The sequence below is a fragment of the Anas acuta genome, chromosome Z (assembly GCF_963932015.1).
Source record: "Anas acuta chromosome Z, bAnaAcu1.1, whole genome shotgun sequence".
In the NCBI taxonomy this organism is placed as follows: domain Eukaryota; kingdom Metazoa; phylum Chordata; class Aves; order Anseriformes; family Anatidae; genus Anas; species Anas acuta.
This window is the reverse complement of record NC_089017.1, coordinates 5,874,161-5,901,834: the sequence shown is the minus strand read 5'-3', so window position 1 is coordinate 5,901,834 and position 27,674 is coordinate 5,874,161. Positions and strand designations below refer to the sequence as shown.

The window sequence follows — 27,674 nt, the reverse complement described above, 5'->3', positions numbered from 1 at the left end:
TCCCAGGTGCCTGCTCAGTCGCCTGTCTCTGAACATCCCTATTTTCCCATATCCTTTTGGAAATGGGTGTGCAGGATTGCACATGGTGTTCAAGAAGCAGGTGAACTAAAAAGAGGTGAACCGTGGATTTATCTGGTATTGTATTCTCATTTGTCCTGGTACGCGTACGTGTTGTAATAGGCAGTGGGCCCTGAGCTGCCTCTGACAGACTTTCTAGTACTTGGGATCTTGTGCCCTCATGGCTCTGAGGAGAACATCTTGCTGTAAAAGTATGATTGTTCCTTGTTTACCTAAGCTGCATTTTATCTGCAGTTCTGTTTGCCAGTCACTGGAGTCTGCTCTCATTCTGCAGCGTTCTGTCACAGCTGGCTTCTGTTTTTAACACCAGGCATCGTCAACAAGCGTGACTCCTTGCCCCCCCTGAGTCTGAGACTCTGCTCCCTGAGAAGAGCAGACCTGTTTCATTTTGGAACCAGTTGCTTCCTCAGGTGAGAGCTATCCTCTTGTCATACCCCAGACATGAGCTCGGTGACCAGAGGAAGGTAAGAGCTGTCACCCCTGTATGGGGGTGACCCTCCTACATCTGTTCTAGCAGGTCTGGGGGAACAGTGCTTCCACATCCATCTTTACCCTAGCCTTCAGGATATTGTAATCTCTCATCACAGACCCCCCCTCCCACCTCGGAGATGAGTACCTGATTCTGAACAGTGAATCTGGAGGCCAGTTCCTTCCCTCTGTCATTGCCATGACTCTTGCCCTCTGTGCCTGCCCTCCTGGAGCTGCAGGCCCTAGAACAGCACATGGCAATCACGGTGTAGTTGCATCCAGGCTTTATGGCTTGGGGATAATGATGTCTTTTTCTTTCTCTCTGATGACACAAAGGAGTTATTTGTGTTATCAGTTGTGCAACACTCTGGTTCTGCTCTCTCTTTTACACTCTGCAGGATTCCTTGCAGTTCCACTCTCCTTTGTACCCTTGACTCTTGCCAGATCTCCTAATACTGTCTTGGAAGACATCAAACAGCTGTGATTACTGAGGGGAAGTGCTGTGACCTGTGACATCTCCAGAAGCCATGTGTGCATGAAGAGGCTTTGGGAAGCGTGTGGCAGAAGCCTCAGGAACGTGAGTGGTGTTTGGTGAACGCGCTCTGGTAGCAAGGAGCTCTGTGGGGTGAAGCTCTGGGATCCTGGTGGCTGGGGCTCTGGGGAGTGCCAGTGCCAGGGTGTCCCTGGGGAAGGAAAGCAGCAAAAGGCAGCAGTGCTGACACCGATGGGAGGATCCCTCCTCAAAGAGGAAGGCTCTTGTGTTCAAAGTGATTTCCCGTTGAGAAAAACCATCAGATACAGTTTCAGTGCCTGGAGGCAGCAAGTGGGGCTGAGGTCTGAGTTGTGCCCAGGCATTGGATGCTAGCATGGCCCTGCGGTTGCTGGCTTTGACCTTCTTCCTGGGAATACAGACACAGGAAGATACTGGTCCCAAGGCCCAAGTAGCACCCTGGGAAGCAGGTAAGAAATGCCCGTTCCTCTCTCTGAAAGAGAAGAAATTTTTCCTCTTTCATTTGCCAGTCTGATGTGCCTTTTACCACCGGCAGCACATGGCAGCTGTATCGTAGGGGCTGGAGGTGCAGCTGGGTTTGGGGATGGAGGGCAGCAAGGCTCAGTGTGCTGGGAAAGCCTCTGTGAGCTCTGGGCTGTCACGCTCCATGGAGGGGGCAGTGTCCCTGGGAGAAAGAGGTGTCTGGTTCTCACCGCATGGCATGTAGACAAAGCCTGAGCATGTGGCCTTCCTGGGACGATAAGGGCAATGTCCTCTCTGCTGGGGAGCTGGTGCTGGTGCTGGTGCTTATTGGATCTGTGGGCTGGAGACCAGGGGGACACCTAAGGAGTTTTGCCAGCTGGGACACCTGCTGCCTCTTGGAGACCCTGGGGGCAGGATACGTGGTGTGACGGGCCAACCCTTGCCTTCTCTAACTGAATATATACATATATATATTTATATCCATTCTTTTCTGTTCAGAAGATGATGTGAAACTCATGAGATGCGATCATTCTCCAACGTCATGTTAAGGAAGTTCATTGCATAAATTCTGTAGGACCTGAAGGATCTGAGACAGGCTTGAATAGGGAAGTGCTCCTTATCTACATACCAGAAGTGTAGGCTGCTGACTGCAGGAATCATAGGCATTTCCAATTATGTTCCTATTAGGAGGCTGTCCCCATTCAGCAGAGCTCCCGTGTGCCAAATCCTCTGGGCCAGCCTCGCGCGTGCCCCAGCTCTGAGCTCCGCTACCTGAAGAGCCGCAGGCAAGGCGATGCGGCTGGGAGCGAAGGAGTGGGGGTGGCGGGCAGGGTTCTGGGGGCGCGCTGAGGAAGCCAGATGACAAATCTGCGTCCCAGCACTGGGGAGGAGGCAGCGCTGCGTGCGCGGTGCCAACGCTGCCGGCAGAGGATGTGGTCGGGGCGTGTGGCGCAGCGCTGCTCCCTGCGCTGAGCAGGCGGCATTGTCCCTTTGTCCTATTGTCCCCCGGCCGTCCTTCTGCACGGCTCTCTCAGAGCTTTCCTCAACACCTGTAATCCTGGGGCAGCGAAAGCCCAAGGGAGGCCGTGGAGGAGCCCCGTGGGGCCGCACACCCCGGCTGTGAGCTGCATGCTGCCCCGTGCTGCCACTTCCCGCTCCACAGCACAGCTTCCCGAAACACCAACCTCACCTCCTGCTGCTCAAAGCCTGCCAGCTGCCCTCCTGCACCGTGTTGGCCTCGCTGAAGCTTCACCTGGACGCTTTATTGTGTCTGGGGCCTATGGGCAGCTCTCTGCATGGCCCCGGTGTGTGTCTCTGAGTGCCTCCGTGCTCGGGCATGCTGTGAATCCCTCCAGGGCTGGAAGCCCAGTGCTCCTTTCCCTGCTCTCTCGGAGCACTCCCGGAGCTCCAGCCTGGAGGAAGGGGCCAGCCCCACGTGCTGTGCAGCGTTACCCCTGCCTCTGCCGGGATGTGCCCTGCAACGAGGCACAAACCCCTGGAGAGGTCCATCAGCTTTGGCTCTTCCCATCCCACTGACACGCTCTCCTTCTTCTCTCTGCAGTTTGCCCGAAGCCTGAGTGGGACTCAAGCCTTCGCTTTGTCCCAGAGAAGACATCTTATGATAACGGGGAGGAGCTGACACTGAGCTGCCTCACTGAGGATTATCCTCCTCTCGCTGTGATCAGATGTGTTGCATGGATCTTCTGGGGACATGCCTGGGAGGTGAAGGACAAGTGGGGAAGGTGGCATAACATTGAAATGTACTGGGCCTGCACAGGTAAGTCGGGGGCAGCAGCTCTCCCCTGCCGCGGGCTCCTCTCCGTCAGCAGGGCCCCTGGCGTCTCACCGTGCCCGTGGGATGCCTCGGGCTCGGCTCTGGGATGGCCCCGGCCGGGAGCAGCCCCCGAGCTGGGCCGGGACAGGAGCCCCCAGTGGGGCCCGGCCTTGCCTCTGCCCTGCCTGAGCTGTGGCCAGATCCTGCCCTCAGCCCTGCTGCTCTGAGCACCTCACAGCCCCGCAGGGCTCCTGTCCCGCACCCAGGGGCTCTGCTGACAGATGACCCCGCAGGCAGTCATGGCCCAACCTCAGCCCCCTCCTGCCCCACCACCCCGTCCCCAAGGAGGACTGTCTCGCTTTCTCCCCTGCAGGAACATGCCAGAAACCCCAATGGGACAGAAGGGTCGTGCTCGTCCCAAGGAAAGGCAGCTACACACTGAATGAGGAACTGAGGCTGTCTTGCCCTGGAGTTGTCAAGCCCTCCTTCACCAGCGCCAAATGTGTGAGGGAATTTCAAGGAGTGACTTCAGGAGAACCTGTCTATGGGGACAGCTGGTGGGGGAGGAGAAGCAGAGGTGCCTGGACCCGCATTGAGGAGCCCGTAGCGTGCGTGGGTATGCGGGGCAGCTCTCCCCGTCCCCTCTCTGCCCTCACACTCCCGCCCCAGCCCCTGCTTGGCGCTGCGGTGCCCTGCTGGCTGCTGAGGAGCTTCCCCCTCAGAGCACCCTCCTTCCCCACTGCTCCTTGTGACGCTGCTGTCCTGGGCTCAGCACCCCTCGGGTTTCCTCACGGCCTTGGTTCTGGCCTCCCCGAGCCTCCTGCATATCCCCCCCAACTCTCACACAAATTTGCCTTTGACAGTAAAATGCTCGAGGCCCCAGTGGGACGCTGACATTCGTCTGGCACCAGAGCGCAAGGTTTATAATGAGGGCGAAGAAGTGACACTGAGCTGCCCAGAGGGTTTCCAGCCCCCCTTCCAGCAGGCTAAATGCGCATGGATACCTCAGGCTGTGGCTACAGGGGAGCACAAGGGCACCTGGACACAGAAAAACGAGTTGGGGCAATGGGTCCCCATTCAGAGCCCCACTACGTGCATCAGTAAGTGGGGTGACAGGAGGTGCCTCACCTGGAGCCCTGCGGCTCCTCTGGTGCCAGGGCACGGCGAGGTGAAGGGCAGCCTGAGCTGGGCTTGGGGTCAGCTCCAGAGAGCGGCTGCAGGGGGTCTCCTGCTGCAGGTGGGATTGTCCTGGGAAGCTGCCGGCCGTAGGATGTGGTGGGGGGCAAAGAACGAGCATGGAAATGGGGTGGAGAAGGGATTTTGTGGGCAAGTGACAAGGGGAGCCCCCTCCCTCCCAGCAAGGCTTGCTGGGGGGCACGTCATGGCACATGGACGGCTCTCCTTCTGTCTCCCTTTTGGTGTCTGGAGGGACTGCTGGTGGTTGCCGATAGCTGGTGGTACCCTGCCCCACCTCAGCACCCACACCCCAACTAAATCCACTTTTGCCTCACCCAGGAACATGCCAGAAGCCCTTGTGGGACCCAAGGCTCCGTCTGGCACCAGAGCAGGAGGTCTACAAGGAGAACGCAGAAGTGACGCTGAGCTGCCCCGAGGGTTTCAAGCCGTCCTTCACCCACATCAGATGTGCAGGGGGAGTGCAGACAGCAGAACATTCTGGATTTGTAGACAGAACTACCTGGCTGGGGAGGAAGAGCACAGGTGTCTGGATTCCCATTGAGGGGCCTGTGGAGTGCCTTGGTACGTGGGTTGGCAGGAATTACCTTCTCTGCAGCCCTGTCATCCAGTCCTACCCTCCATGCCTCTCTGCTTTCCCACATCCCCACCGTGTCCTGGGCCATGCTCCCCATACCTGAGCGCATCCCTCGGTCTCCCTGGTTTTGATGCCTGAGACCAGTGCCCAAGGAAATGGTGGCCCAGCCTCACCCACCCCTGGGCAGCCCCACCCCCACTGCCACTCACCTGCTTTTGCCTCTGCCAGAAACGTGCCGAAAGCCCTCGTGGGACCCAAGGCTCCGTCTGGCACCAGACCAGGAGGAGTACAAGGAGAATGAAGAAGTGACGCTGAGCTGCCCCGAGGGTTTCGAGCCATCTTTCACCCACATCAAATGTTCAAGAGAAGACCAGCCCATCAGCGCTGGGAAGCCTGTGTACAGAGAAGTTTGGATGGGAAAGGGCTCAGGAGGTGCCTGGACCCGCATTCGCTCCATGGTGCAGTGTGTGGGTAAGAGAGGTGCCAGGAGCTCTCCTGGGGCCTCTGCGTGCCGGGGAATATAGGGGGAGATGCCAAAGGCAGTGGGAGGCAGCCCCTCCACCTGCCCAGGGCTCGCCCTGTGTCCCCAGGGGTGCCTGGGTGGGGAGGGGGCTGGTGGCAGCCTCTGTGCCTGAGGGTCCCGGCAGGAGGGGCTGCGGCAGCCAGCTGGGGGCAGTGGCTGGAGCTGACCCTTCCTGCCCTCATCCCCTTCCTGGGGTCGTGCTGCAGAAGCTGCTCCACGTCGTGTCCCGCAGCTCCATCCCTCACCGTAGCGTGCCAGGGCAGGGATCTCCTGCCATGTCCCCTGCCTTGCCCTGCATGGCCAGCCCCTGCCCTGCTAGCACCTTCCCTTCTTGTTGGTGCAGGAAAATGCCAGAAGCCCCGCTGGGACCCCAGATTAATCTTTGTCCCAGACATGGCATCCTACATCGTCGGTGCAGTGGTGATGGTGAGCTGCCCTGAAGGGTACTGGCCTCCTGCCATGAAGATCGCCTGTGTAGATATCCCAGGCCAAAGCTCTCCAACTCCTCAGAGGTCCTGGGTTGTGAATAAAAGCACTGACTACTGGCAGCCTGTAGATCACTGGCTGTGCGAGGGTGAGTGAGGAGGTGCATTTAAGAGGGAAGGGTGGTCCCGATGGCAGAGTGCTGCTGGCCCTGTTTCAGAGGCACGCATGGAGGTTGCCAGCCGGGTGTGGGTGCGCTCTGTGGCGAGAGGGCCAGCGCCCGTGGGAGCATTTCCCTCCCGAGGGGCTGAGCCCGCTGCCAGGCAGCAAGGGGACGGAGCCAGGGGTCTGCTCCCACCAGCAGTTGCCTCGAGCACTGAGAGGTGATGCAAAGCTCACGCCCAGCTTCCAGTGATCCAGACTCCTCCAGCTCTGCAGCTGGAGACCTGCCGTGGGCAGTGTCACCTCCGCCTTCCTCTCCCTGCTGCTGGGTGGGAGCAGGGCTGTGACCGCAGCACCTTGCAAGGGGGCCAGGGGAAGGGAAGGCAAGGCAGTGACCCTCTTCAATGCTTCCTTCTGTTATAAATGGCTCAGTTTTCAAATCAGGACTACAATCAAAGTTCACAATTTATTAAAGGAATAGAGGTAAGCAAACAGCGCTGGGTGCGCCGGGAGTCTCCACTCCACCAGTACGCACACCAGCTACATCAAGTAGCTGATTTTTATGCTCCTAGACTAATACATATTCATTACTACTTCTAAAAAAGACTGGGTTATTATAATTAGTTTCCAGAATCCAAACCCAGTCCCTCCTACTGGAGCATGCGCATCAGTCTCCGGTGGTCTCCCTGGGGGTCTCTGGGGGTCTTTCATGCTGAAGGCTTGTAGTCTTCCTCTCAGTTTTTTTTTTCTTGTCCTTCCCTTTGTACTCCTTGGCAGCATGTCAAAAGCTTACACAGCGTCCCCTGCAAGTTTTGTCTCCTAGCCATCCTTCAGCTTCTTTTTTCTTCTCCTTAATCTCCTGGCCACCTGGCCAGATATCAGGGGATTGCACAGTGTCCCATTCGGAAGCCATAAGTCACTAGTTGTTAGCAGTGGTAAGTGGGCTCCTCCGCGGAGGGGCTGGCTCACCCCGCGCCCTGTGCCCGAGGCTCTCTGCCACGTCCTCCCTTTTCCCAGCCTGGCACCTTGCTGTGGACAGGGGCTGGCGAGTGCAGGAGCTCCCTGTGGGGCACAGGACACCTTTCTTTTCTCATAAGTGCAGGTGATCCTCCATCCCACACAGTACATGAGCCCACAGACACCTCTATACCCTTGCACAGATTCGTTGCCATCACTGGGGCCATTGCAGATTCATGACCCAGGCTGTGGCACCCACTGCTGGCTGTGTGCTTCTTTGCAGGGCAGCCTCCAGGCCCTTGGCCATGGACTGCGGTCACCGTGGTGGCTGTGCTGTCAGCGATGGTCATGCTGTCTGCTGGGATCCTGTGGTTTGTGATGTGCAGGTGAGGAGGCAGGGAACTCAGAGTCACTGCTCTGCCTCAGGCCATGCTGGGCTAGCGGGGTGGCTGGTGACAGAGGGGGCTTTCTGCACTGCTCTCACCCTTTTCTGGGTGCCATGAGGGCTTCAGCTGGTCCTCCTGTGGCTTGGCTGGTGAGCTCCTGGCTGGGTCTGCAAGTCAGCAGCCCCATCAGCCTCTGCCCAGCCTCAGGACACCCCTTTGCCTTCCCAGGAGGAGGAAAGCCTTGCCCAGGAAAGCCGAGGAGGACCATTACACAGGTAGGGCCACGGCAGCAGGGCTGGGATGTAAGGAGGGCAGGTCATTGCCAGGAGACCCCCACGGACCCTGTGCCGCTGCCTGCCCGGGTCTGCGCTGCTCCTCCTCCTGCAGCCCTGGGTCCCTCACGCTGTTTTGTCCCCTGCAGAGCTCCAGCCCTATGAAAACTCGGACCACTACTGTGTGATCAAGGAGAGGTTTCTGGCCGAAGAAGAAGCAGGTAGGAGATGGCCCCCACACACGTATGGGGCAGAGGGTCGAGAGCGACCCGAGGAAAGGGCCGTGGCGGTGCCAGGCAGTGCCCAGCGCTCCGGCCTGTCTCAGACCCTCACGGCTGTGGCAGCGTGAGCTCTGCCGAGGGCTGGCAGCAGCCTCTGCCCTGGGTGCTGTTGGTGTCCGCAGGTAGAGGTGGCCGGGCTGGAGAGCGACCGTCCCCGTCCCTGCGCAGGACGCTGGGAGACCACTGCGGGTGTCAGAGAGCAGAGACCGCGGGGAGGACGACCCCAGCTTAGTGCTGGTGGCTGCCAGGACCCTGTCTCTCGTGTGACTGTGACCAGCACTGGGGGTCTCGTCCGGGCAACCAAAGCAAGAGGACTGCAGCCATTTCTTTCAGGGCACGAAGACACTGCCCTCTTCAGCCCTCCTGGCCTTGCCTGGACAGGCAGCGGTGCGAGAGGCTTCCCAGTCTGACCGTGGGAAGAGGCACTGGGTGCTCCTGGGCCCGGCATTTTGGAGGCCTCCTCATGGCCCTTTCTCGAGTTTTGATGCTCCCCAGCTGTAAGCAGGACCTCGTACAGCCTGTGCTGGGTTATTGTTTCCCCTCCCATTGCCTCTCTCGTCTGTCACCAGCACCCTCTGCTACAGGGCAGGAGCTGCCCACGGCCTGTGCCAGCGAAGGCGTGTTTTCACAGAATCACAGAATTTGTAGCTTGGAAGAGACCTCAAGATCATCGAGTCCAACCTCTGACCTAACGCTAACAGTCCCCACTAAACCATATCCCTAAGCTCTACATCTAAACGTCTTTTAAAGACCTCCAGGGATGGTGACTCCACCACTTCCCTGGGCAGCCTGTTCCAGTGTCTCACAACGCTTTCAGTAAAGAAGTTCTTCCTAACATCTAAACTAAAACTCCCCTGGCGCAACTTAAGCCCATTCCCCCTCGTTCTGTCACCAGGCACGTGGGAGAACAGGCCAACCCCCACCTCACTACAGCCTCCTTTAAGGTATCTGTAGAGAGTGATAAGGTCGCCCCTGAGCCTCCTCTTCTCCAGGCTAAACAAGCCCAGCTCCTTCAGCCGCTCCTCGTAGGACTTGTTCTCCAGGCCCCTCACCAGCTTCGTTGCCCTTCTCTGGACCCACTCGAGCACCTCCATGTCCTTCTTGTAGCGAGGGGCCCAAAACTGAACACAGTACTCGAGGTGCGGCCTCACCAGAGCCAAGTTCAGGGGGACGATCACCTCCCTAGCCCTGCTGGTCACACTGTTTCTGATACAAGCCAGGATGCCGTTGGCCTTCTTGGCCACCTGAGCACACTGCTGGCTCATATTCAGCCGACTGTCCACCATCACTCCCAGGTCGTTCCCAGGTTTTGGGTGTCCTCCAGTGCTCTGGATGCATCTGCCCCTCATCCTAGGGAGTGTGTCCGGCCTCTGGGACCAAGCACATTGTTGGTGTGGCCTGCGTGCTCTGCTGGAGCTGCTCCCCGTTGATATCGGGCCGAGAGGGAAAGGGTGGGCTCAAGCCAACAGGGAATGAGCGGGTTTGTGAGATGGGGAAACTGAGGGGCGGTTTGTGCTCCTTCCACCTCCTGGGTGCCCACATGCTTTACCCCACTCTGCCTGCTCTGTTGGGACAAGCAATAAAGGCCTGTGGTTTGCAGAAGGCTGTGAGCGGGCTCTCTGCCTGCGTGGTGATGGAGGCCCAACTCTTTTCCCCTGTGGCTCAAGTCATCTCCCGCAGGACGTGGGGAATGAGCTTAGAGCTGTCCTTCCTAAGCTCCTCTGAGACCCCTCAGCAGCACGCCTGAGGATCTTCAGAGCTCTGGTTGTGGTGAGGAGCTGCTTTCTGTCCTCCCTATTCCCCCCCGGACACCAGGGCCTGGAACATCCCAGACATGGAAGGTCAGCCCAGAGGCTCTCCTTGTTGAGCAGCACACTGCTGGAGGATGGGCTGAGCATGTTCACACTGCACTGGGTGATGAACGGGCTGAAGAGCAGGGCTCAGAGCCTGGTGGTGAACGGGGCCGTTTGAAGAAGCAGCAGAGCTGGCTGTCTTCCACAGACAACATCCCAGTGATCCCCAGGACACGGCTGGGGGCCTGTTTCTGGAGGAAGAGAAAAGCAGTAGTGCTTAGGAGTGGGAGGGAGGATTGAGCAGCTCCGAGGGTTTCCTGAGGCATTCAGCTGGCACTGGAGGGCAGGGTGCTTGGTTGGATGGGGACAGACAATATTCCCTGCTGAGGGGGAGGAGGAGGAGGCAGCTGGGGACAGAGCTGAGGGGAAGGGCAACACGCGGTGTTTGTTGGCCGTGTCTTTCTGAAGGAGCTTTGTGTGAGGGTTTTGAGGGACTCCTCTCAGTTCCCCTCTCCTTCCTACCCCTGGCTCTTGCCAGCTCTTCTAACCGTGTCTTGGAAGACATCAAACAGCTGTGATTACTGAGGGGAAGTGCTGTGACCTGTGACATCTCCTAAAAGAGGCTTTGGGAAGCGTGTGGCAGAAGCCTCAGGAACGTGAGTGGCGTTTGGTGAACACGCTCTGGCAGCAAGGAGCTCTGTGGGGTGAAGCTCTGGGATCCTGGTGGCTGGGGCTCTGGGGAGTGCCAGTGCCAGGGTGTCCGTGGGGAAGGAAAGCAGCAAAAGGCAGCAGTGCTGACACCGATGGGAGGATCCCTCCTCAAAGAGGAAGGCTCTTTCACCACATACGACTTGCTCATGCGGCTGCTTCCTTCCTCTGGTTGCAATTCTTGCAATCACAGCTGCCAGTGCCTGGAGGCAGCAAGTGGGGCTGAGGGCTGAGTAGTGCCCGGGCTCTGGATGCTAGCATGGCCCTGCAGTTGCTGGCTCTGAGCTTCCTCCTGGTCCTCGTCCCGCTGCTGGGAACACAGGAAGATACTGGTCCCAAGACCCAAGGAGCACCCCGGGAACCAGGTAAGAAGTGCCCGCTCGTCTCTCTGCAGGAGAAGCTTTTTCTGTGCTTTCAGCTGCAATTCTGGTGAGCATCTTCACCAGCGGCACCACGCGGCAGCTGTACTGCAGGGGCTGGAGGCGATGCCTGTAGCAGGGTGGGGTGCAGCTGGGGAGGGAGGGCAGCAAGGCTCAGTGTGCTGGGAAAGCCTCTGTGAGCTCTGGGCTGTCACGCTCCATGGAGGGGGCAGTGTCCCTGGGAGCAGGAGGTGTCTCACCTGCTTTTGTCTCTGCCAGAAACGTGCCGAAAGCCCTCGTGGGACCCAAGGCTCCGTCTGGCACCAGACCAGGAGGTGTACAAGGAGAACGAAGAAGTGACGCTGAGCTGCTCTGAGGGTTTCGAGCCATCTTTCACCCACATCAAATGTTCAAGAGAAGACCAGTCCATCAGCGCTGGGAAGCCTGTGTACAGAGAAGTTTGGAAGGGAAAGGGCTCAGGAGGTGCCTGGACCCGCATTCGCTCCATGGTGCAGTGTGTGGGTAAGAGAGGTGCCAGGAGCTCTCCTGGGGCCCTGAGTGCTGGGGGATGTAGGGGGAGATGCCAAAGGCATTGGGAGGCAGCCCCTGCGCCTGCCCTGGATTCTCAGTGGTGCCTGGTGGCAGCCTCTGTGCCCGAGTGTCCTGGCAGGAGGGGCTGTGGCAGCCGGCCGGTGACAGTGGCTGGAGCTGACCCTTCCTGCCCTCATCCCCTTCCTGGGGCCGTGCTGCAGGAGCTGCTCCACGTCGTGTCCCGCAGCTCCATCCCTCACTGTAGTGTGCCAGGGCAGGGATCTCCTGCCACGTCCCCTGCCTTGTCCTGCATGGCCAGCCCCTGCCCTGCTAGCACCTTCCCTTCTTGTTGGTGCAGGAAAATGCCAGAAGCCCCGCTGGGACCCCAGATTAATCTTTGTCCCAGACATGGCATCCTACGTCCTCAGTGAAGTGGTGATGGTGAGCTGCCCTGAAGGGTACTGGCCTCCTGCCATGAAGATCGCCTGTGTAGATATCCCAGGCCAAAGCTCTCCAACTCCTCAGAGGTCCTGGGTTGTGAATAAAAGCACTGACTACTGGCAGCCTGTAGATCACTGGCTGTGCGTGGGTGAGTGAGGCGGTGCATTTAAGAGGGAAGGGTGGTCCCGATGGCAGAGTGCTGCTGGCCCTGTTTCAGAGGCACGCATGGAGGTTGCCAGCCGGGTGTGGGTGCGCTCTGTGGCGAGAGGGCCAGCGCCCGTGGGAGCATTTCCCTCCCAAGGGGCTGAGCCCGCTGCCAGGCAGCAAGGGGACGGAGCCAGGGGTCTGCTCCCACCAGCAGTTGCCTCGAGCACTGAGAGGTGATGCAAAGCTCACGCCCAGCTTCCAGTGATCCAGACTCCTCCAGCTCTGCAGCTGGAGACCTGCCGTGGGCAGTGTCACCTCCGGCTTCCTCTCCCTGCTGCTGGGTGGGAGCAGGGCTGTGACCGCAGCACCTTGCAAGGGGGCCAGGGGAAGGGAAGGCAAGGCAGTGACCCTCTTCAAAGCTTCCTTCACAGAGGCCTTCCAGGTCGTGCCTGGGACCTTGGAGGTTTCCACCACCAGCATCAAACTGAACTGGACCTGCAGTCTGCCCGATGCTTGCCAGCGCATGCAGGCCACGTGCAGGCTGGCAGGGCCTTCCTCCCCGTCCTGTGAGGCTGAGGAGGTCACGGCACAGGAGATGCTGCATGGCCAGAATGGAACATTTACCTGTGACCATCTGCAGCCCTTCACTGACTACAGTGTCACCATCTCAGTGCCCCCCAGCACCATCCTGCTGACACGGCTCCTGAGGACAAATGCAACAGGTAAGTGTCCCCCAACAGATATTGTGATGGTCAGCGACTGTGCTGGGCACAGCAATCAGAAAACAATAGAACATTAAGTCTTTGGTAAATGAATGAAGGCACTTAGCAGAACCGCTGCCTTGGGATTCCAGAGGGCAGACTTTGGCCTGTCTAGAGATCTGGTTGACACAGTCCCCTGTGAGGCAATTCCACATGCTGAAGGACTCCAGGAAGGCAGGACTTTCTTCGAGGGAGAAATCTTAATGGTTCAGGAGCAGGCTGTCCCAGCGTGCCCAAAGTTGAGCTGGTGGGAGAGAAGACCTGCCCGTCTGATCAGAGAGCTTTTTTGGGAACTCAGGAAGGGAAAGTGAGTTTATGAACTCTGGAAGAAGGGGCAGGCAGCTCAGGAGGACACAGAGCTATTGTCAAGCTGTTCAGGGAGAAAATGAGAAGGGCCAAAGCCTGGGACTCAATTTGGCTAGTGCAGTAAAAGACAAGAATTAATACTTTCATAAATACCTCAGCAGCAAAACAGCAAATGGAAGACTAAGTGGAATCTCCATCCTAGTGAGAAAAGATGAGGATAAGACTGACGTACTTAATGCCTCTTTTCATCACTCCTTATCAGCAAGGCCAATTGCTCTCAGGGTACCCAGCCCCCTGAGTTGGAAGGTGGTGTCAGGGGGCAAGATGAAACCCCTGTAATACAATGGGAACTATCAGTGACGTCCCTCCATCTTCTGAATGTTCGTAAGTGTATGGGGCTGTGCAGGATCCATCCAAGGGTACTGAAGGAGCTGGCAGAAGTGCACACCAAGACACTTTCAATCATATACCATCAGCTCTGACTAACCAGGGAGATCTGGAGGTTGGCTGCAGGTTAGCATATGTGCCTCTGTTCTGTGAGAAGGGCAGGAAGGAGGATGCAGGAGGTTTTGGGGTTCGACTGCACCCTTAGACATTTTGCAGGCAACACCAAGTTTCATGGGAGCGTTGATCTGCTTGAATGCAGGAGGACTCTGCAGGTGGGTCTAGGTAAGCTAGGCCTATGGGCTGAGGCCTACCAGTCGTCTGGTATTCCACATGGCTAAATGCCATGTGCTGCGCTTGGGCCCCAACAACCCCTTGCAGTGATCTACGCTTGGAGAAGAGTGTTTGGAAAGCTGCCCAGCAAGGAAGGACCAGGGGGTGCTGGTTGACATGAGCCAGCAGTGTGGCCATAAGGCCAATGGCATCCTGGCCTGCACCAGAAATGGAGGCCAGCAGGATTCATCTGGAGCTCAATCTGGCTACCGCTGTTAAAGATAACAGAAAATGTTTTTATAAATACATTAACACAAAAAGGAGGACTAAGGAGAATGTCCATCACTTACTGGATACAGGGAGAAACTTAGTGACAAGAGATGAGGAAAAGGCTGAGGTGCTTAATGTCTTCTTTGTCTTAGTCTTTAGCAGCAAGAGCAGTTGTTCTCCAGATACCCAGTACCCTGAGCTGGTGGAAGGGGATGGGGAGCAGAATGTGGCCCTCACAACCCACAAGGAAATAGTTGGTGACCAGCTACGGCACTTGGATGTGCACAAATCGATGGGGCCGGATGGGATCCACCCAAGGGTACTGAGAGAACGGGCAGAGGAGCTGGCCAAGCCCCTATCCATCATTTATCAGCAGCCCTGGCTATCAGGGGAGGTCCCAGTCGACTGGCAGCTAGCAAACGTGACGCCCATCTACAAGAAGGGTCAGAGGGCAGACCTGGGGAACTATAGGCCTGTCAGTTTGACCTCAGTGCCAGGGAAGCTCATGGAGCAGATCCTCTTGAGAGTCATCACGCAGCACTTGCAGGGCAAGCAGGCGATCAGGCCCAGTCAGCATGGGTTTATGGAAGGCAGGTCCTGCTTGACGAACCTGACCTCCTTCTATGACAAAGTGACGTGCTGGGTGGATGAGGGAAAGGCTGTGGATGTGGTCTACCTGGACTTCAGGAAGGCTTTTGATGCCGTTTCTTACAACATTCTCCTCAAGAAACTGGCTGCTCATGGCATACGCTTCATTGGGTTGGAAACTGGCGGCGTAGCCGGGCCCAAAGAGTCGTGGTGAATGGAGTCAAATCCAGCTGCAGGCCAGTCACTAGTGGCGTTCCCCACGGCTCAGTGCTGGAGCCGGTCCTCTTTAATATCTTCATCAATGATCTGGATGAGGGCATTGAGTGCACCCTCAGTAAGTTTGCAGATGACACCAAGTTAGGCGCATGTGTCGATCTGCTCGAGGGTAGGAAGGCTCTGCAGGAGGATCTGGATAGGCTGCACCGATGGGCTGAGGTCAACTGCATGAAGTTCAACAAGGCCAAGTGCCGGGTCCTGCACGTGGGGCGCAATAACCCCAAGCAGAGCTACAGGCTGGGAGATGAGTGGTTGGAGAGCTGCCAGGCAGGGAAGGACCTGGGAGTGATGGTGGACAGTCGGCTGAATATGAGCCAGCAGTGTGCTCAGGTGGCCAACAAGGCCAACGGCATCCTGGCTTGTATCAGAAACAGCGTGACCAGCAGGGCTAGGGAGGTGATCGTCCCCCTGTACTCAGCTCTGGTGAGGCCGCGCCTCGAGTACTGTGTTCAGTTTTGGGCCCCTCGCTACAAGAAGGACATGGAGGTGCTTGAGCGGGTTCAGAGAAGGGCGACGAAGCTGCTGAGGAGCCTGGAACAAGTCATATGAGGAATGGCTGAGGGAGCTGGGCTTGTTCAGCCTGGAGAAGAGGAGGCTCAGGGGCGACCTTATCGCTCTTTACAGATACCTTAAAGGAGGCTGTAGCAAGGTGGGGGTTGGCCTGTTCTCCCACGTGCCTGGTGACAGGACAAGGGGGAATGGGATAAAGTTGAGCCAGGGGAGTTTTAGGTTAGATGTTAGGAAGAGCTTCTTTAGGGAAAGGGTTGTGAGGCATTCGGATGGGCTGCCCAGGGAAGTGGTGGAGTCACCATCCCTGGAGGTCTTTAAAAAATGTTTAGATGTAGAGCTTAGTGATAAGATTTAGTGGAGGACTGGTTAGTGTTAGGTCAGAGGTTGGACTGGGTGATCTTGGAGGTCTCTTCCAACCTAGATGATTCTGTGATTCTGTGACTATGAAGTTATTGTCCCCTTGTACACAGCACTGGTGAGAAAGCATATTGAATACTGCGTTCATTTTTGGGCACATCAGTATAAGAGGGATATTGAGCTGCTAGAATTTGTTCAGAGAACAGCAACAAAGTTTTTGAAGAGACTACAAAATAAGCGTTCTGTGCTTTGTGCATGACTCTGTCTCACTGTGCTTCCAGTGCCCGAGAAGCCGGAGCGGCTGTGGCTGGATGCCAGCACGGGGACGCTGCGGTGGCAGGCGCTGCCCTCCTGCAAAGGGGAGATCCTCGGGTACCAGGTACCAGGGGAGTGGGATGCAGGCAGCAGGGAGAGGGGTGTTTGTGGTGAGATCAGGACCCTGCTGTCCCCTACAGAGCCGGGTGTGAGCTGGGTGCTGGTCCCCAGCAGCTCCTGTCCTTCCTGCAGCTGAACGTCACGGCCAGGAGCGCGCAGGACGGCAGCTTCCTGGAATTCCAGCAGGTGACAGTGAACAGCTCTGTCACCCAGTACATGCCATCCTGCCAGATGCTGGGGAGCAAGTACACAGTGACAGTCCAGGGCCTGACGGCTGCTGGTGCCGGGGATGCTTCCTACCTGGAATTTCAACCCAGTGTCTTGGGTAAAGGTTTCTGTGCCATGGGCCTGCTTAGGCTGGTGTCTGTCTGTGCACCCTGTGCCATACAAGATAGTGTCCTGGCCCCAGAGCTGTGGCATTGCTTCAGCCCCTACTCGGGTCTGTGTGAGCAGAGCTGGCCCCTCTCTTCCACTACAGAAGATGGTGCCCAGCCCTGCCTGAAGGGACCCTTGGGGCTCACAGCCAGAGAACGCTAAGGCTGTGGATCTTGGCTGTGGAGCCCAGTCGTGCTGTCCAGACCGGCTTGGAAGTTCTTCCAGACTGACACCCAGTGCCAGGGTTTGGGTGAATGGCCCAGGCTGTGGCACCCACTGCTGGCTGTGTGCTTCTTTGCAGGGCAGCCTCCAGGCCCCTGGCCATGGACTGCGGTCACCGTGGTGGCTGTGCTGTCAGCGATGGTCATGCTGTCTGCTGGGATCCTGGGGTTTGTGATGTGCAGGTGAGGAGGCAGGGAACTCAGAGTCAGTGCTCTGCCTCAGGCCATTCTGAGCTAGCGGGGTCGCTGGTGACAGAGGGGGCTTTCTGCACTGCTCTCACCCTTTTCTGGGTGCCATGGGGGCTGCAGCTGGTCCTCCTGTGGCTTGGCTGGTGAGCTCCTGGCTGGGTCTGCAAGTCAGCAGCCCCATCAGCCTCTGCCCAGCCTCAGGACACCCCTTTGCCTTCCCAGGAGGAGGAAAGCCTTGCCCAGGAAAGCCGAGGAGGACCATTACACAGGTAGGGCCACGGCAGCGGGGCCAGGGTATAAGGAGGGCAGGTCATTGCCAGGAGACCCCAACGGACCCTGTGCCGCTGCCTGCCCGGGTCTGCGCTGCTCCTCCTCCTGCAGCCCTGGGTCCCTCACGCTGTTTTGTCCCCTGCAGAGCTCCAGCCCTATGAAAACTCGGACCACTACTGTGTGATCAAGGAGAGGTTTCTGGCCGAAGAAGAAGCAGGTAGGAGATGGCCCCCACACACGTACGGAGCAGAGAGTCGAGAGCGACCCAAGGAAAGGGCCGTGGCGGTGCCAGGCAGTGCCCAGCGCTCCGGCCTGTCTCAGACCCTCACGGCTGTGGCAGCGTGAGCTCTGCCGAGGGCTGGCAGCAGCCTCTGCCCTGGGTGCTGTTGGTGTCCGCAGGTAGAGGTGGCCGGGCTGGAGAGCGACCGTCCCCGTCCCTGCGCAGGACGCTGGGAGACCACTGCGGGTGTCAGAGAGCAGAGACCGCGGGGAGGACGACCCCAGCTTAGTGCTGGTGGCTGCCAGGACCCTGTCTCTCGTGTGACTGTGACCAGCACTGGGGGTCTCGTCCGGGCAACCAAAGCAAGAGGACTGCAGCCATTTCTTTCAGGGCACGAAGACACTGCCCTCTTCAGCCCTCCTGGCCTTGCCTGGACAGGCAGCGGTGCGAGAGGCTTCCCAGCCTGACCGTGGGAAGAGGCACTGGGTGCTCCTGGGCCCGGCATTTTGGAGGCCTCCTCATGGCCCTTTTTCGAGTTTTGGTGCTCCCCAGCTGTAAGCAGGACCTCTTACAGCCTGTGCTGGGTTATTGTTTCCCCTCCCATTGCCTCTCTCGTCTGACACCAGCACCCTCTGCTACAGGGCAGGAGCTGCCCACGGCCTGTGCCAGCGAAGGCGTGTTTTGGGTGTCCTCCAGTGCTCTGGATGCATCTGCCCCTCATCCTAGGGAGTGTGTCCGGCCTCTGGGACCAAGCACATTGTTGGTGTGGCCTGCGTGCTCTGCTGGAGCTGCTCCCCGTGGATATCGGGCCGAGAGGGAAAGGGTGGGCTCAAGCCAACGGGGAATGAGCGGGTTTGTGAGATGGGGAAACTGAGGGGCGGTTTGTGCTCCTTCCACCTCCTGGGTGCCCACATGCTTTACCCCACTCTGCCCGCTCTGTTGGGACAAGCAATAAAGGCCTGTGGTTTGCAGAAGGCTGTGAGCGGGCTGTCTGCCTGCGTGGTGATGGAGGCCCAACTCTTTTCCCCTGTGGCTCAAGTCATCTCCCGCAGGACGTGGGGAATGAGCTTAGAGCTGTCCTTCCTAAGCTCCTCTGAGACCCCTCAGCAGCACTCCTGAGGATCTTCAGAGCTCTGGTTGTGGTGAGGAGCTGCTTTCTGTCCTCCCTATTCCCCCCCGGACACCAGGGCCTGGAACATCCCAGACATGGAAGGTCAGCCCAGAGGCTCTCCTTGTTGAGCAGCACACTGCTGGAGGATGGGCTGAGCATGTTCACACTGCACTGGGTGATGAACGGGCTGAAGAGAAGGGCTCAGAGCCTGGTGGTGAACGGGGCCGTTTGAAGAAGCAGCAGAGCTGGCTGTCTTCCACAGACAACATCCCAGTGATCCCCAGGAGACGACTGGGGGCCTGTTTCTGGAGGAAGAGAAAAGCAGTAGTGCTTAGGAGTGGGAGGGAGGATTGAGCAGCTCCAAGGGTTTCCTGAGGCATTCAGCTGGCACTGGAGGGCAGGGTGCTTGGTTGGATGGGGACAGACAATATTCCCTGCTGAGGGGGAGGAGGAGGCAGCTGGGGACAGAGCTGAGGGGAAGGGCAACACGCGGTGTTTGTTGGCCGTGTCTTTCTGAAGGAGCTTTGTGTGAGGGTTTTGAGGGACTCCTCTCAGTTCCCCTCTCCTTCCTACCCCTGGCTCTTGCCAGCTCTTCTAACCGTGTCTTGGAAGACATCAAACAGCTGTGATTACTGAGGGGAAGTGCTGTGAGTGTGACATCTCCAAAAAGAGGCTTTGGGAAGCGTGTGGCAGAAGCCTCAGGAACATGAGTGGCATTTGGTGAATGCGCTCTGTTAGCAAGTAGCTCTGTGGTGCAGTGTGTGGGTAAGAGAGGTGCCAGGAGCTCTCCTGGAGCCCCTGAGTGCTGGGGGATGTAGGGGGAGATGCGAAAGGCAGAGGGAGGCAGCCCCTGCACCTGCCCAGGGCTCACCCAGGGTCCCCAGGGGTGCCTGGGCGGGGAGGGGGCTGGTGGCAGCCTCTGTGCCCGAGGGTCCCCACAGGAGGGGCTGCGGTACTGGGATGTGGGTTTTTATTTTTGGGGCGGGGGGGGATTTTTTCTGACATATGGAATTTTCCTAGTTATTTTCCAAAGATTCCCCCAAAAGGGGAACTTCATTCCTGCTAATGTGGTTTGCTTTTTGGTTTTGCAGCTCTATAAACGGTTTTTGAGCCTCTACACTGAAAGACTCCAAAGTCTCCATCAGAGAAAACAAAACACCTTAAGGCTCCTACCACCAGACAGGCTCTCAGGCCTGGGATCACTGCCATGGCACCCACACTGCGGGTCCCCGTGGCTGTCACCAGCGTGTCACCCAGCATCTGCTCTCAGCCTGCGCTCCAGCACCCATTCAGCACCTCGGCTTTCCTGCCCAAGCGTGCGCCACCAGCTCACAAAGACCGTCAATGCCCATTTGGCAGCCTTTTTCCACAATTATTTCCAAGTTTTCAGATATTAATCGAGGGAGAGTTGTGCTGACGTAGTCTCTGCGTGACTCTACTGAGTGTGGAAGCTCCATCTTCCCGCAGAAGTCCTGGAGAGCCAGGCTGCTCATATGTCCTTCTGGGACCGCTGCTGCCCATCCCGAAATGGTTGGGGCTGCTCCCACCAAAGAGCCCCCAAAACCTCTCCGGCCAGCACTCAGCTGCGGGGCTGTGAGACGGGTGCGAAGCTGCCCCGGTGCTCCGAGGAACGAAAGCAGTGCTGACAGCGGCAGAGGTTCCCTCTCCAATGAGGAAGCCTCTCGCCCCGCATGCAGCCGCTCTGCCTGCCTGCTTCCTTTCGCTGCTTGCACATCTCGCAGTCGGGCGGGCGCTGAGCAGCAGCCGGCGGGACGAGCCCTCGGTCCTGCCAGGGGGGAGAAGGCAGCATGGCCCTGCGCTGGAGCCTTCTCCTGGCCCTCACGCCTCTGCTGGCAGCAGAAAAGATGGAAAGGGATGAGGCCGGTTACAGAGAAAATCGCCGACAGGCAGGTAAGAGGTGGGCGCTTTTCTCCCTGCGAGAGGAAAGTGTTGGGCTCCCTTGCTGCGTGTCTGCCGTGTCCCTTCCCCACAGGCAGCACGCAGCAGCTCTGTCAGAGGCTGGAGGCGATGTCCGTGCCAGGGTGTCCTGGTTTCATTTAGAACAGAATTAATTTTCTTCCTAGTAGCTGGTGGAATGCTGTGTTTTGGCTTAGGATGAGAAGAGTGCTGATAACACCCCGATGCTTTAATTGTTGCAGAGCAGTGCTTACACCAAGCCAAGGACATCTCTGTTTCTTGCTCTGTCCTGCCAACGGGCAGGCTGGGGGTGCAGTAAGAGCTGGGAGGGGACAGACCCAGGACAGGTGACCCAAACTAGCCCAAGGGGTATTCCATACCATCTGACGTCATGCTAAACAATATATAGGGGTGGCTAGCCAGGGGGAGGGGGCCGGACTGCTCGGGGTTAGGCTGGGCATCGGTCAGCGAGTGGTGAGCAATTGCATTGTGCATCACTTGTTTGTACATATTATTATTACTTTCCTATTATCACCATTGTATTATTATTATTATTACAATTGTTATTATTTTTTTTGTTATTATTATTTTCCTGTCTTATTAAACTGTCTTTATCTCAACTCACGGGCTTCACTTTCCATTTCTCTCCCCCGTCCCAGAGAGGGAGGGGGGAGGGTGAGCGAACAGCTGCATGGTGTTTGGCTGCCGGCCGGGTTAAACCACGACACAGGGACATGAGGGCATCGGTCACAGTGTGGTGGGGTGAGCCCCCCAGCACCAGGCAGCCCCCAGCTCCCCCTGTACAGCAGCAGGGGCTGCAGCCCGGGACGGGGTGAGAGGGTGGAGAGCCAAGCCCACAGGGGTACCTCGCGGCAAGGCTCGCTTTCTAAGAGCAGATCGAGGTTGTTTTGCTATTTCCAGCGTCCGTCAGCAGAACTGGGAAGTGGGACTGACATTTTAATCGCAGCAGAGCCGGTTAATTGCGTGCGGGGAGGGCCAGGTGCTATCTGAGCTTGCAGGAGGTGGTGAACCCATCCAGGGCAGCACGGCCTGGGGCCTGAGCCCAGCTCTGGGGACCATCGCCCTGCCTTGTTCTGCATCCATCTGACCTGGAGGCTGTCTCTAAACTCACCTTGCTGCAGCTGGGGGGCAACAAATGTTCAGTTAGCACGTGCTCACGTTGTAGGGACCTGCTGTATGTACATGTATGTCCCTGGGCTGGCACACGCTGGAGGAGCCCGCAAGTCGAGGACCCTGGCTGTCACCAGGGCCCCAAAATGGGACTGTTTTTTTTCGGGTGTTGATTTGAACTCAGGCCAGGTGGGGGACAGAAGGGTCTGTGCTGCATGGCATAGGCCAGGCGAGCTGTGCCCCTGGAGGGACAGGGAGTGTGAGCACAGCACGCCATCACTGGAAAACCAAGGGCAAAGCCCGCAGCAGAAGACATCCCCCTGCCCCTTTCCCAAATCCTCCACCCAAGCTGTCCTGTGTGTGCTCTGCACGTCTCGGTCACCCGACCGTCCTAGGACAACTCTGGGGTTGCCTGCAGCGGAGACGGTATTGCTGAGTTTGCACCTTGGTGTTTGTGAAAAAGGAATCGAAACACGAACGCTTCTTGGCCACTCCCAGAGGCACGGGCAGCCCTGCAGGCACGTGAGGGGTGTTATAAGTTGCCCCCTTAATTAATTTTCAGAGAGCATCGCATTAACAATAGAAAGGAATTTACTGAGTAAGCAAACAGCAAGCAAAACAGCGCTGGGTGGCCGGGGAGTCTCTGCTCTGCCAACGGCGCGCACCTCACCCCCGCCAGGGTCCCTTTTTAGGTCTCGGTAACTCTGAGATTACGCAGCACATCCTGGTATGTTCTGCGACTGCGCGCACTGTTGCTAGCGGGTCGTCTCTGTCCCTCTGGTGGTCGTGAAGATGAAGGCCTTGGTCTTCCTCGGCGCTGTGGTTCAGCTTCTTTTTTTATTTGGTCATGTTGGCCCAGCGTGAGACAGGAAGGCAGGATGTTGACACACTACTTTAGCAACTTATCAGGAGGTGGTTACCTGAGCTTTGCAACAGTGTCTTTGAACACAAGAGGCAACTGAGATGCAGAAGGAGAGAAGGGGAAGGGGTTCTCTTTTTTCTTACATTAAGCAAAAGAAGTTTCATAGTGTCTAGCCAAGCATTCTACAGCTCCTTCCTTCAGCAGGGAGCTTTCGCAACTCCCGCTCCTCAAACAGAACTCCTTGCTTTTCTAATACAAAAGACAATGAACAAACATTTAGGGTGTATTACACGGGGTACAATCAGGGAGAGGGGCACAGGCCAGGGGACAGTGGAAGACCCGCGGCACACTGCTCAGAGCTTTACTCAAGGCCTGTACCAAGGCCTCGTGCTCTTACAGCCCCGTTGTGCCCAGCAGGGAGGCGGAGAAGCTTGCAGGGGATGTTTTCCTGCAGGGCTGGCTCTGTTTGGCCATGATTCACTCGCAGACGCCCAGGAGCCATAGCAGCAATGCCCAGCGCTAGGTAGAACGAGGCTCAGTTCAAACAGTTTGTGTTAGTGGAGTTGAGCTGCCAGAAGGGGCTCAAGGATAATCCTGGGGCAGCGAAAGCCCAAGGGAGGCCGTGGAGGAGCCCCGTGGGGCCGCACACCCCGGCTGTGAGCTGCATGCTGCCCCGTGCTGCCACTTCCCGCTCCACAGCACAGCTTCCCGAAACACCAACCTCACCTCCTGCTGCTCAAAGCCTGCCAGCTGCCCTCCTGCACCGTGTTGGCCTCGCTGAAGCTTCACCTTCATTGTGTCTGGGGCCTGTGGGCGGCCCTGCTGTGCTCTGAGTGCCTCCGTGCTCGGGCATGCTGTGAATCCCTCCAGGGCTGGAAGCCCAGTGCTCCTTTCCCTGCTCTCTCGGAGCACTCCCGGAGCTCCAGCCTGGAGGAAGGGGCCAGCCCCACGTGCTGTGCAGCGTTACCCCTGCCTCTGCCGGGATGTGCCCTGCAACAAGGCACAAACCCCTGGAGACGTCCATCAGCTTTGGCTCTTCCCATCCCACTGACACGCTCTCCTTCTTCTCTCTGCAGTTTGCCCGAAGCCTGAGTGGGACTCAAGCCTCCGCTTTGTCCCAGAGAAAACATCTTATGATAACGGGGAGGAGCTGACACTGAGCTGCCTCACTGAGGATGATCCTCCTCTCGCTGTGATCAGATGTGTTGAATGGATGGGCTGGGGACATGCCTGGGAGGTGAAGGACAAGTGGGGAAGGTGGCTTCACATTGAAATGTACTGGGCCTGCACAGGTAACTCGGAGGCAGCAGCTCTCCCCTGCCGCGGGCTCCTCTCCGTCAGCAGGGCCCCTGGCGTCTCACTGTGCCCGTGGGATGCCTCGGGCTCGGCTCTGGGATGGCCCCGGCCGGGAGCAGCCCCCGAGCTGGGCCGGGACAGGAGCCCCCAGCGGGGCCCGGCCTTGCCTCTGCCCTGCCTGAGCTGTGGCCAGATCCTGCCCTCAGCCCTGCTGCTCTGAGCACCTCACAGCCCCGCGGGGCTCCTGTCCCGCACCCAGTGGCTCTGCTGACAGATGACCCCGCAGGCAGTCGTGGTCCAGCCTCAGCCCCCTCCTGCCCGAGCACCCCGTCCCCAAGGAGGACTGTCACGCTTTCTCCCCTGCAGGAACATGCCAGAAACCCCAATGGGACAGAAGGGTCGTGCTCGTCCCAAAGAAAGGCAGCTACACACCGAATGAGGAACTGAGGCTGTCTTGCCCTGAAGGTTTCAAGCCCTCCTTCACCAGCGCCAAATGTGTGAGGGAATTTCAAGGAGTGACTTCAGGAGAACCTGTCTATGGGGACAGCTGGTGGGGAAGGAGCAGCACAGGCGCCTGGACCCGCATTGAGGAGCCCGTAGCGTGCGTGGGTACGCAGGGCAGCTCTCCCCGTCCCCTCTCTGCCCTCACACTCCCACCCCAGCCCCTGCTTGGCGCTGCGGTGCCCTGCCGGCTGCTGAGGAGCTCCCCCCTCAGAGCACCCTCCTTCCCCACTGCTCCCTGTGACGCTGCTGTCCTGGGCTCAGCACCCCTCGGGTTTCCTCACGGCCTTGGTTCTGGCCTCCCCGAGCCTCCTGGCCCTGCTCTCACACAAATTTGCCTTTGACAGTAAAATGCTCGAGGCCCCAGTGGGACGCTGACATTCGTCTGGCACCAGAGCGGGACGTCTATGAGGAGGGCGAAGAAGTGACGCTGAGCTGCCCGGAGGGTTCCCTGCTCCCCTTCCAGCAGGCTAAATGTGCATGGAGACCTCGGGCTGTGCCTAAAGGGGAGCACCAGGGCACCTGGATACAGAAAAACGAGTTGGGGAAATGGGTCCCCATTCAGAGCCCCACAATGTGCATCAGTAAGTGGGGTGACAGGAGGTGCCTCGCCTGGAGCCCCGTGGCCCTGCGGCTCCTCTGGTGCCAGGGCACGGCGAGGTGAAGGGCAGCCTGAGCTGGGCTTGGGGTCAGCTCCAGAGAGCGGCTGCAGGGGGTCTCCTGCTGCAGGTGGGATTGTCCTGGGAAGCTGCCGGCCGTAGGATGTGGTGGGGGGCAAAGAGCGAGCATGGAAATGGGGTGGAGAAGGGATTTTGTGGGCAAGTGACAAGGGGAGCCCCCTCCCTCCCAGCAAGGCTTGCTGGGGGGCACGTCATGGCACATGGACGGCTCTCCTTCTGTCTCCCTTTGGTGTCTGGAGGGACTGCTGGTGGTTGCCGATAGCTGGTGGTACCCTGCCCCACCTCAGCACCCACACCCCAACTAAACCCACTTTTGCCTCACCCAGGTACATGCCAGAAGCCCTTGTGGGACCCAAGGCTCCGTCTGGCACCAGAGCAGGAGGTGTACAAGGAGAACGCAGAAGTGACGCTGAGCTGCCCTGAGGGTTTCGAGCCATCTTTCACTCACATCAAATGTTCAAGAGAAGACCAGTCCATCAGCGCTGGGAAGCCTGTGTACAGAGAATTTTGGAAGGGAAAGGACCCGGGAGGTGCCTGGACCCGCATTCGCTCCATGGTGCAGTGTGTGGGTAAGAGAGGTGCCAGGAGCTCTCCTGGGGCCCTGAGTGCTGGGGGATGTAGGGGGAGATGCCAAAGGCAGTGGGAGGCAGCCCCTGCATCTGCCTAGTACCTGCCCGGGGTCCCCAGGGGTGCCTGTGTGGGGAGGGGGCTGGTGGCTGCAGAGTTGGAGACCTGCCGTGGGCAGTGTCACCTCCGGCTTCCTCTCCCTGCTGCTGGGTGGGAGCAGGGCTGTGACCGCAGCACCTTGCAAGGGGGCCAGGGGAAGGGAAGGCAAGGCAGTGACCCTCTTCAAAGCTTCCTTCACAGAGGCCTTCCAGGTCGTGCCTGGGACCTTGGAGGTTTCCACCACCAGCATCAAACTGAACTGGACCTGCAGTCTGCTCGATGTCTGCCAGCGCATGCAGGCCACGTGCAGGCTGGCAGGGCCTTCCTCGCCCTCCTGTGAGGCTGAGGAGGTCACGGCACAGGAGATGCTGCACGGCCAGAATGGAACATTTACCTGTGACCACCTGCAGTCCTTCACTGTCTACAACGTCACCATCTCAGTGTCCCCCAGCACCATCCTATTCACACAGCTCCTGAGGACAAAGGCAACAGGTAAATGTCCCCTGCCTGTCAAGGTACTTTTGCTTTTCTCCCCAAAATGTCGGCCCCAGGTGGGTGTCCCTGTGTGTGACCACCTCTTGCTGTGCTTCCAGTGCCCGAGAAGCCGGAGCGGCTGTGGCTGAATGTCAGCACGGGGACGCTGCGGTGGCAGGCGCTGCCCTCCTGCAAAGGGGAGATCCTCGGGTACCAGGTACCAGGGGAGCAGGGGCTGCCCGTGGGACCTGCGCCTCACCGGGTTCTTTGGGCTGGGTGCTGGGCACAGGCGTGCCGGCAGACTATGGGAAATCCTTGAGGACCTTGAGATCCATCCCCCTGGCTGATTTTCTAGCCGCTGTGATACATTTGAGCATTTCTGCCTCCCTCTCAATGTTCCTCCCCGTGCTGGCTTTACCAAACTTTACAGCGGAGCTGCACCACAACTGATCACTCGCTCCCCCTCCTCACAGGGAAAGGGGCTCAAGGGTCGAGATAAAAACAGGGAGATCACTCATCAGTTATTGTCAGGGGCAAAGAGACTCAGCATAGGGAGATTAATATAATTTATTACCTATTACTAATATGCTAGAGCAGTGAGAAACTAAAAACAAACTAAAAACACCTCCCCCCCATTTTCACCCTCTTCTGTGTCCTCTCCCTGAGCAACACAAGGGAACGGGCAATGGGGGCTGTGTTCAGTCCCTGACGCTTTGTCTCCACTGCTACTTGAGGTCCCTCTCTGCCCCTGCTCCCCGTGGAGTCCCTCCCATGGATGCCGGCCTTCCCAAAATGAGCCCGCGGGGGCTGCCCACAGGCAGCAGCTCTCCAAGCACTGCTCCCACACAGCTCCACCCCACGGGGTCCATCCCCCAGGAGCAAACTGCTCCAGCACGGGTCTCCCACGGGCAGCAGCTCCCCCCAGACCCCCTGCTCCTGCGTGGGCTCCTCTCCACGGGCTGCAGCTCCGGCCCGGGGCCTGCTCCTGCGGGGGCTCTCCATGGGCCGCAGCCTCCTCCAGGCCACATCCACCTGCTCCACCGGGGGCTCCTCCACCCATGGGGGGGCTGCAGCGTGGAGATCTGCTCCATGTGGGACCCATGGGCTGCAGGGGGACAGCCTGCTCCACCGGGGGCCTCTCCACAGGCCACAGGGAACTGCTGCTGCCTGCCTGGAGCACCTCCTGCCCTCCTGCTGCACTCACCTGGGGGCTGCAGGGCTGCTTCTCACTCCTCTCTCCCAGCTGCTGTGAGGTGCAGCTTGTTTTTCCCTTTCTCTGCTCTCATAGGGGCACAAACAACATCACTCCTGCTCAGCTCTGGGCAGCAGCAGGTCCCTGTGGAGCCAGCTGAAACTGGCTCTTATCTGACATGAGGCAGCTTCTGCATTCTTCTCACAGAGGCCACCCCTGCAGCCCGCCACTACCAAACCTTTCCACATAAACCCAATACACTCCTGCTGCCTGCAGGGGCTGTGGGTGCCAGGGGGTTTACTCCCCAGCTCTGCACAGCCTGTGGTTTGGCAGACGCTGGGGCTCTGTGTGCAGCACCTTGTGACGTGTTTTGTGGCGCAGTCTCATGGGCTTTCCTGTGCCTCAGGGGCCTTAGTTCTGGT

At 58.3% G+C, this 27,674-nt stretch overlaps 1 protein-coding gene across 4 annotated transcripts in view; it reads left to right on the top strand.

Annotated features, from left to right (window-relative positions):
• Positions 1 to 1,344: 1,344 nt before the first annotated feature.
• The window catches only part of LOC137848678 (uncharacterized), a 29,338-nt gene continuing 3,008 nt past the window's right edge, over positions 1,345 to 27,674 (top strand). The window contains exons 1-14 of one of the 4 annotated variants that reach the window (XM_068668025.1): positions 1,345 to 1,506; positions 3,081 to 3,296; positions 3,667 to 3,909; positions 4,157 to 4,393; positions 4,809 to 5,051; positions 5,293 to 5,535; positions 5,931 to 6,161; positions 12,479 to 12,769; positions 16,054 to 16,151; positions 16,280 to 16,472; positions 16,824 to 16,926; positions 17,155 to 17,201; positions 17,348 to 17,419; positions 17,602 to 18,452. In XM_068668025.1, coding sequence (XP_068524126.1) covers positions 1,413 to 1,506; positions 3,081 to 3,296; positions 3,667 to 3,909; positions 4,157 to 4,393; positions 4,809 to 5,051; positions 5,293 to 5,535; positions 5,931 to 6,161; positions 12,479 to 12,769; positions 16,054 to 16,151; positions 16,280 to 16,472; positions 16,824 to 16,926; positions 17,155 to 17,201; positions 17,348 to 17,419; positions 17,602 to 17,711 — 2,421 coding nt within the window. In that variant the 5' untranslated portion in view covers positions 1,345 to 1,412 and the 3' untranslated portion in view covers positions 17,712 to 18,452. Of the gene's footprint in view, positions 1,507 to 3,080; positions 3,297 to 3,666; positions 3,910 to 4,156; positions 4,394 to 4,808; positions 5,052 to 5,292; positions 5,536 to 5,930; positions 6,162 to 12,478; positions 12,770 to 16,053; positions 16,152 to 16,279; positions 16,473 to 16,823; positions 16,927 to 17,154; positions 17,202 to 17,347; positions 17,420 to 17,601; positions 18,453 to 20,136; positions 20,445 to 23,519; positions 23,736 to 24,105; positions 24,349 to 24,587; positions 24,825 to 25,246; positions 25,490 to 25,787; positions 26,079 to 26,179; positions 26,278 to 27,674 lie in introns of those variants that run through there. The other 3 variants (XM_068668024.1, XM_068668027.1, XM_068668026.1) reach the window with 3 other exon arrangements.